At 48.0% G+C, this 9,202-nt stretch overlaps 1 protein-coding gene across 1 annotated transcript; it reads right to left on the reverse strand.

Annotated features, from left to right (window-relative positions):
* Positions 1-280: 280 nt before the first annotated feature.
* On the reverse strand, positions 281-7,583 carry KLF15 (Kruppel-like factor 15). Its single transcript, XM_010133365.1, has 2 exons — positions 6,541-7,583; positions 281-449 (listed from the first exon to the last, which is right to left on the reverse strand). The coding sequence occupies exons 1-2, from the start codon at positions 7,581-7,583 to the stop codon at positions 281-283; spliced, it is 1,212 nt and encodes a 403-aa protein (XP_010131667.1).
* Between the last annotated feature and the right edge of the window lie 1,619 nt (positions 7,584-9,202).

Here is a 9,202-nt window from a genome sequence, read left to right on the forward strand (position 1 = left end):
GGGGGAAAGAGAGAAAGAAAAGAAAATAACAACCTTTAAAAAAAAAAAAAAAAAAGAGAGAGAGAGACAAAAAGCAAGAAGCATCCCCCTCCCTTGACCCAAAAAGAACTTCATTGTCAAATAATCTTCAAAGGACATGGGACAGTCAGACATGGTGGTATCAAGTAACAGCATTGACTGTTCTCTGGAAACAAATAAATTATCACTAGAAATATAGTGAGCAAAGTGCTGTCATCAGCTGTTGTAGGATGGCTGGGCGGGAAGGGGAAAGCAGGACCAATCAGTTCACGGAGCGGACGGAGCGGTTGCTTCGTGGGAACCGATGCACTTTGACATGTTTGGACAAGTGGTCACTCCGAGCAAACTTCTTCTCGCAGACAGGACACTGATAGGGTTTCACCCCCGAATGGGAGCGCCTGTGCCGGGACAGCTCATCTGACCTGGAGAACCTGCAAGAGAAGAGAAGAGAAGCCTTTTCACATTAATAGGTTTTTACAGTGTTAAGTCTCTCACACCGGGGAAAAAAGTCCCCTCAGGCCACTGGGAGACTCCACTTGTGGAAGAGCTCAAATGCATAAACTGAAAAGGACACACAACTGGGCCAGTCTGATCCCAACCAGCGGTCAGCAGCAGTGATGGAAACACAATTATCAACCTCATCCCATGTCAGCTCTGGACTCAGAACAATGCATGGAAGCAACGTTTGCATGAACCTTGCCCTAAACTGAATAACACGGGTACAACTCAACTAAACCAGTCCTGCTCTTGATGCCTCTGCCAGTCCCCTTCAAAGCCTGTCCCGCAACATCTCTCCTACAAATCCAAGCACGGACCATTCCCAAGCAAAGATAACACCCAGCACCCCACAGGTGAGGTCTGCTCCCACCTCCACTGACATGAGCACAATGGACATCCAGTAACAGCACCTAGTTTGAGATGGACCCCACATAACAACCAGACATAGTTACCCAGAAGCTTATCAGAGCCAGCTGAAAATTAGCTTCCGTACATGCTCCTGCAGGCTAAATAGAGCCATTAACACCTCCCAACCAGAGATGCTCAACATTGTAACAGCTGAAATCCAGGTGGGCCCCAATGGCCATCAGCATAGTTACTTCACAGGCAAATTGAAATCAAGATTGAGCCTTTAATTACCAAAATTATCTCCCAGAGTCATTTCAATTTTAGATATTTCCCACCTTCCATCTCCACAGAAAAATCCCCAAACAGCTACCATGAATCCCACTGGCTTTACTGAACTCACACCATGTAATCCTTAAGTCTTAACAGCAGGGCTGACTATTTCCAGTTTGGACCTGACTGGGAGCCACAGGGTTAATTAATAACGTCACACTAAAACAGCCCTGGCCAGATGGATACAAAAAATTTGCTGTCTGACAAAGGGCAATTAAGTGTTTTGTTGCCAGAGCAGTAACAAAGAGCAGCACAGAAAGAGAGCTTGCAAGAAATGGTATCAGATGTTTATTTTACAATAAATAAATGAAGTCATGTGCATCAGCTGAATAAATGGGGAAAAGAACATGTAGAAAAATGTGTCCTTCTGCAGCAAAATATCACGTCACCAAGAGAGTGAACATGCTATTTTTGTAACAGGGAAAAAACAGGACTTCTGGGCTCCTATGAATAACTCCTCCGTGCAAGAAAAACGAGTTTTCACATAAAGGTTTTAATTAGCTCCAATCTCCCACCACCAGTTGAGGAACAGGGTACAGGCACTGGGTAAGCTGGGAATGGTTGTCTCAGTTCCCAGAGCTCTTCAGCCCAGTGATGCCATGCAGAGTGTTTTGCAGACAGCGTAAAGCACATGCAGATACTTGCTGTGGGTGAGATATGGTGCGGACGCATCTTTCCCGGGAACATTGCTAGGGGAGGATCCTTCACCCATTCTCTTGCTTTTCTGCCTCGTCCTTGCTTTGATATCCTCATAGTGAAAGCGTCAAATTCAGCATTAAGGGCAATAGGCAGATGCCCTAATGGAACCATCAACCTGTTCCTCCCCTGGTATGTGTCGTCTTTGTAGAGGCTACAACAGGGGGTTCCCTTTGCCCTCAGTACCTGCATGTTTGCTTTCTCTAGCAACTCTGCTCCTACCAGACATGGCTTCCCCAAACCACAGTCTGGACCTGGAAGCAGCAGGACCAGGGATTTCTCTGAGTCCTTAGCAGTGAGCTAGTCTCAGTGCTACACCCCTGGAGGGATGCTCTTGTAGAGCTACGGGTGAGTGGGACTAAGCGTCTTTCTGGAGAAGGCAGGATGTTGCCTGTGCAAACTGCCTCAGTGGGACTCGGTGCTGGACAAGGAATGGACCTGTTGTCTGTGGTGGCAACCACATCCAGGGAAAGGAGGGAGCAGAGAGAGAAAAGCACTTCTGCAAGAGCCATCCTCTTGTATTCAGGCTTGTCACTCAGAGAAGGAGTAAAACCAGATCTGGCCAGGCTACCTTGTCCCATGTCCTTGGCCATTAAGGTCACCATCTTCAACAGAAGTGCAGTAGCACATGTAGAACCCTGCACAAGAGCTCCACAAGTGCATTTCAATGGGGATTGCATGGACAGTGGCGGAGAAAGAGCGCGTATCAGGAATGAGCAGTTCCCCTCATACCCTGGGAGCTCGAATGAGTTCATCCGATAAAAATACACCCTGCCTCATAACGATGTCCTTAGCTGAAGAGACAGGAATGTTGCAATACTGTTCCCCGGCAGTCATGGAAAGATCAACTTACAGAGCCCACAGAAATAAACCTCAAACTGTCAGTGTGTTTACAAAAAAACAACGCAAAGGTTAGGACAAGGAAGCCGGGAGGATCTGGCAGCCCGGCTCTGCAGTGAAATTATATTTGCAGCACATTCTGGCACTGAGATCACCCCCAGAAAACTGCAAATAATCCCCAGTGTAATGCCAAATTCAAACAAAAACAAGGAACCCCCAAGGAACACCTTCTTCAAAGTAAAGGTAGAGGGATCTGGGCAATCCCACAGCGACTAGAAGAGTCTCCTTCATCCTTCTATCTGGTGGAACCCCAAAGGACTTGTGACTACATCTCCTTTGGAGATAAATCCTAGAGCTTCCCGTTGTGTAGGCTGTGTCCTATGTCTCCTGGCCAAATGAGGACATCGCTATGTGGCTCACAGGGCAAGAAAGGTCAATAGATTCAGCCTAGTTCTCCGTGGTCCCTACCTTGGCCATCAGCCATTGAGACAGGCCCAGGCTCTACCTTTCCTCTGCAGTGGAGGGGAGACTCTGGATTCATTCTGTCTCTCCCCAAAAGCACTGCTATGGTAAACCTGCGCTTCTCCTGTGCGGCTACAAACCCCTTTGCACATCACCAGCAAAAAAAGCCACTGCGAGACACCTGCCCTGCCCTGTCCAATGCATGGTTCTCCCCCCTCTCACCTGGTCCCATACACGCTCCCGGCCACATGCACTACAAGCCTTCAGATCCTCCCTACCAAACCAGGCGGAGCTTGTGTTGCACGCTGTCACCTGCGGAGATGGCTGTGGGCAAGCAGCTCCAGCCTGAGGATGAGGCAGGGCACTTAAACACGATTGCCTAATCCCCCAGGCCCTACAACAACTGCAGCTTTGTTCGCTGCTGCTGCACTGGGGAAGGAAAGCGAGAACTCCTGCTCTGTGCCATAACACGGCTGCTGGGGACCAGCCCATGCTGCAGCTCAGCTTTTTGGTCAGGGCTGTCTCGGGAGCAGCGCTAACCAGAGGCTGCTATGTGCCAAAGGTATAAGCTGGTACGACACGGATCAGCGCGCTGACCGGTACAGCAGGGTATCGAACGGCACGGGTCACCAGCCACTTATGAACACCTCTCTGCAGCCTCCTTTGCCTGGTGCCAAGGAAGGGCACAAGCAAGCAGGGTTCAGCCTTCTCCAGGGAGGTGCCTGGGGCTCTCCAGGCATTAGGAAAAGGGTTTGCCGTTTGGACACCCCTGCTTTGGTCATTTAAAGTATGTAACTTCACCATATCAGGGCTGCCCAGAGAGCTGGGAAAGCTTCATCAGCTCCCCCACCCCACGCAGTCACTTTGTGCTAGGCAACACTCTGTTTAGGTTTTGAAATTTCTATCTTCAGTGAGGTCAGATCTTAAGTGTCTTCAGTGAAAAAATAAATATGCAAGCACAAGAGCGCAGGGAAAGGAGAGGGAAAGCAGAGCCCAGCAGTGGTTTAGTGCTTAAATTCATCTGAGATGATATAAAACTGGGAGCAAACAGAGAGTCCAGATGCATTTGACTTAAATCATGTGAGATCACAGCTCTCACTGAACTTCTGGAAAAGGTAAACAGGTTTTATTGATGAAAAGGGACTGAGTAATTCAGTGCTCAACTGGGTCTGGCCTTTGATGTGGGAGCAGAGTGTAGGGGATGTGCAGGAATCTCAGGCTGGTGCTAAGGATTGCTGCGAGCGCAGGAAGCGGCTCCCCAAGCGCTGCCTCTCCTGCTGGCTATAAACCTCTCCCCTCAGAGCAGGGCCCTTCCAAAGTTTGGGTGTGTTGGGGACCAGCCTGGGCTGTGAAACGCAACAAGACAAACAGCAATAGAATGTTTGAAAAGCCCTTCCAGCAGCTGTTTGTGGGCATGACACACATTCCTCATAGCTAAAGTGATTAATTTCTCATCCTTGTTGGGATCCTCAGCTTTTAAGTTGTGGCTGGCTGAAAGTTCAGGGTGCTCCTGGTTGCAGGACATGCACTCTCTTGGCCCACCCTACACCTCCATCCCGCTGTTGACCCACACCATTTGCTGTAACGCTGGGAGAAGGCAGGCACCCCAGTGCCAATTCCCTTCCCCAAACTCCATCCCTTACCACTTGCTATTTTTCCTGAATATTTCCCTTGGTTTTGCAGCCTGGGAAGCACCAACTCTGTAACAAAACAGAGTTGGAGAAGGTCACCCCCAGGCAACACTTCAGGCTCCTGATCTTGAGCCACAAAAGTCACTGGGAGCATTGCTATAAATCTCAGCGTGGATCTGACAAACCCTCACATGCCACATGCATTCGTCACAAAAATGAGAGTTTTGCTCACATCCCAGCACAAGGAAAGCCAACACAACACCCACAGGCATGTTCACAGGCAGGAGGCACATCTGCTGCCTGTGCACACGTACTCTGGCAACCAAAGAAACACGAGCGAGCGCCTCTGCTGCAGGTCAGCAGCAAACCAGCCCGCAGCTTGTGGGACCAATCAGCTAAACAACATGGCTTTAACTTCAGCACGTCCCGAGCAGCAAGCCACTGAGCCCGGCTCATGAGAAGTGCCACCAGGACGAAAGGAAAGAAAATTGCCACCAATTTGTAGAGAAGTGAAGTGAAATGGGAAAGAAAAATCACCAAAGCAAACAACTGCATTTATCTCCTCAGTCCTTCTGAGAGGCAAACATCAAGCTGGTCCAGTTGAGGGCAGAGGATTCAGCCCCATTCTGACCTTTTCCCTCAAACCAATCCAGCCATCTCTAACTGCCACAAGTCTCGCATACTTGCATTTTTACACAACCCTCTCCTGTTACTTTTTACCTCGTCTGTTCCCCATGATCACAACCCATTTCCTCATTAGACACTGCTCGATGAAGCTCTGCAGGATATTCTTTGAAAGAAATCCAGTTTAATAGAAGGGAGTCGAGATTTTCTTTTCTCCCATCACAATTTGTAGTGCTGTATAGAAACACTTGCCAGCACACAGGCCAGTAATACAGCTCAGCAGAAAGAGGGAGGAAGGCTTCTGTCAAAGTTTCCTTAAAATGAGAAGTTGGGGTTTTTAATAAAGTTTTAATTTTTCAACTACTATAAAAAAAATCTAAAAACCAAGAGAGACCATCTGTGAAACATTTTGCTCAATCGAACCTGCAATCTTTCATTCAAGCAGTGCTTAACTCCACCTCAGCCTTCTGGTTAAGTTGTTACATCTGACAGCTTCTTGCAATTTTGAGTGGCACCCACGTGTTTTTCTGAATCAAGGAAGAGAATAAAGCCCAGAGCACACCAGAGGTCACTGCCAGCATTTCCAGAAGGCGTGGGAGGAAGTGCATTCTCTATGAAACTGCACAGAATAGTGCTGCTCTTAACCACACTTGCTTATCACAGCCCTTCTGCGCTCACGTTTAGCCCCACGCAGTTGGAAGCACGCGCATTGATTTTGTCCTAAACCATCCTTAGAGCCCTCGGCTGGTACCAGCCAAGCATCTGCTGCAGCTGGTGTGTTGCAGCCAGACTGATGTGAACACAGGTTATTGCCTGTGGTAACAAGCTTAATCTGACCTTCTTGGAATGAAATACAAGTTACGATGGACTACTTTTTTTTTTTTTTTAAGAGACTTGAAACAGCTGGTGCCAGTATCAAAGCCCCTGGATTACCTAAGAGGAAGAAAAAGGTCTTAATTCTCAAACCAATGAAATGAATTTGGGGAACAGAAACAGCATATAAATAGGAGTGCAAAATTATTTGCTTGGCAAGGTAGGTCAAGTGAGCAAAGAGGGGAAGGGGGATTGGACAGTGCTGCACCCCAATACTAACCTCCATCCGCAACCCGGCCACGTGCACGCAAAAGGCTTTTCTCCTGTATGCCTCCTCAGGTGGGCTTTCAAATGGCTGCTTTTCGTGTACATCTTGGTACAACCAGGAAAAGAACATTTGTGCATTTTAATGAGTTCCGCTGCAGGATTCTTTTGAAATTTCTGACCCATGATGATTCCCGTCTGACCCTGGATCATGCTTCCTGGCCCAACTGGCTTGGCAGCGATGGGGACAGGAGCAATGCGGACAAATTTAGAGGACAAGTTCAAATTGGATGACTGAACTATCTGAGGCACAAGGGCAAATGTTTGTCCTTGGATGTTGACTAGGAGCTGCGCAATTTTAATGTTCTCTTGTGCTGGTCCTTGGGAGCTGGGGCTCGTGTTGGACTCCTGTTTGATCTGTACAGGTTGAATTTGGAGCATAACTGGTATCCCATTCTCCAGGGACACTCCTCCATTTGAAGCTTGGCCACCTTCTGTTGAGCTGCTCAACTGTTCATTTTTATTCTCTTTTAAACTAGCACTCGGTAACATATGGTCTTTTTGCTGTAGTGAAGCAACAGAAGCTTGGCTGCAAGCTCTCAAGTCCTTGGTCTCACTTTTAGGTCTGTCCTTGAGCTCCAACTCCATGTTCTCCTCCAGAAATTCCTCAATTTCCTCCAGCGTGGGCTGAAATGGTCCTGAGTCTTCCATATCCACGGCAAATTCAGGCAACCTAAAGTACTCCTCTTTCACTATTGGCTGAAACCTCCTTTTGTCCCACCATGACGCAGTGGTGTTCCCCAAAGATGCCTGGGACAGTAAGTAGTCTAAGATACTGTCCTGACTTTCTGCACTGGATGTGCTTCCATAGCTGGAGCTGAGAACCTGGGAGTCAGGGCTGGAACAAGAACAAAAGCTGGACGAGTCGCTGTCATCTTCTGACAGGGGAGAGGGCAGCATTTGGTAGGACCTCACCCCTGCTGTCATGTCCCCAAAGTATCCAAGAGAAGATCTTGTAGATGAAAAGGATTCATCAGTAGGCAGCAAGTGATCCACCATTCCTGGGTGATCTCTTATGGATATCCCAACAGCATATACCAGGCGGTGAAAGTTCAGGTGAGTGCCTGAGTGTAGGAAAACAAAACAGCAACAATCAGAAGTTGGTTTAATCATTTATCTTCAGGAACTAAAGCTTGTAAAGCCCTCTAGCTCCCAGGAAAGTCCAAAACATCCAATCTCACTGAGTACACATGCTGCTACAGGCTTTGATACTTCTGTACCACCCCCTAAGGACTGTTAGGGACAAAGCATTTTGCAGGATTGCACCACATATTTGCAAAAGGATTCTTTCCGAAATCATTTCCCAACTGTGTGCGCTCCACATTTACTGCTCCCTTGCAGAATGTTACTGGCAAGAGAAGATAAATTATGGGCTTTCACCTAACAGTGAAACCTAGAGCCAAAGAAGGAAGCGGGGAGAAAAAAATAAAGTGTTGAAATTTTTTCCACCCCCAAAAAAAAAATAAAAAAGAAGATTATTGCTGGTGACCATAAAACACAAATCCTTTCCTTATCTTGTAGCTTTCCACCAACCTTATTTTTAACTTCCTCAGTTCCATAAATACAGGCTAATCAGCATAATGCAAGGATCAATCTGTCAGGAGCCAAAAATATTTACTGTGCTTCAGCATTTACTAGGCGGATTTTCCCCTCCAGATGTAATGAATCAGTGTGCCAACGTCATCATCACCTGCACTGCCCTTAATAAGGCTGGCACTGCACAGAGCTAATTACCATGTCCTGGCAAGGCAGCCGGTGGCAGCTACCTCATCACTCCACACTCCCCTCTTTGGGTACGGAGCTTGAGGTGAGCTGAACCTCGTGCCAGTTGCTAAACCGGGAGGGCTCATACGGACCCCCAGCATTTCAGTCTGCCGTGACCCACAGCAGGCAGCCATGCTCCCAGCTTCCCCCATGTTGAGGCAGCGAGCAGGCAGGCAGCATCCCACAAGCGCCTACTCACGGGAGCCATAATCCCACTGCAACCCCACGGAGGCACAAGGGCAAAATCCACCTTTCCTAGCACAGTCCACCACAATGCTCACCGACAGCAGCAACCGTCCTGCGCTTTCCCAGTTAAACCAAGCAAACTTCCTAGAAAGGTTTCTGGGGAAGGGAAGGCAGGAGGGGCATCTGCATATTTGTTTCCCCCTCCCCCTCACACCCCCACCAAGGCAAAAAAAAAAAAAAAAGAAAAATTTGCTTACAGACAGACTATGCCCCTTAGAGAGCAAACACAGAGACCTCCGGACAGAGCAAACACTGGCCCTCAGTCATTCGCTCAAGGTGACTGATTGAAAACAGAGTACGTGCATAATAAAACAACTCTTTCTGTGGAAGGTATGTGGACTGCAGAGATAGAAGTCATTTGATCAGCCTATGAGGTTCTGTATGTGTGTGAATTAGGAGGCATGTGACCCAGCGCGAAGGAAATGCCAGTCAATCTTGTTACACGCTGTCATTTTCCACAGGCTCTGCCGCTGCGCTTTGGACGCTTTGCCATGAATAGTCAATAGCTTCCAGTTTTGTGCAGGGAAGGGGGTGGTTGTTACTGCTAGCGCAGACCATCTTTGCTGCCTCATCTCCAAAATTTGCCCTGTCTTTGCCTTCTCTGGTGA

This window comes from Buceros rhinoceros, unplaced genomic scaffold (assembly GCF_000710305.1).
Source record: "Buceros rhinoceros silvestris isolate BGI_N320 unplaced genomic scaffold, ASM71030v1 scaffold14783, whole genome shotgun sequence".
In the NCBI taxonomy this organism is placed as follows: Eukaryota; Metazoa; Chordata; class Aves; order Bucerotiformes; family Bucerotidae; genus Buceros; species Buceros rhinoceros.

Bases quoted from the DNA above. Each gene is read 5' to 3' on its own strand.
- KLF15 (XM_010133365.1), bottom strand. From the start codon at position 7,583: ATGGTGGATCACTTGCTGCCTACTGATGAATCCTTTTCATCTACAAGA. The intron at 450-6,540 runs GTTAGTATTGGG...CTTCTCTTGCAG, and splicing joins TGGCCGGGTTGCGGATGGAG to GTTCTCCAGGTCAGATGAGC.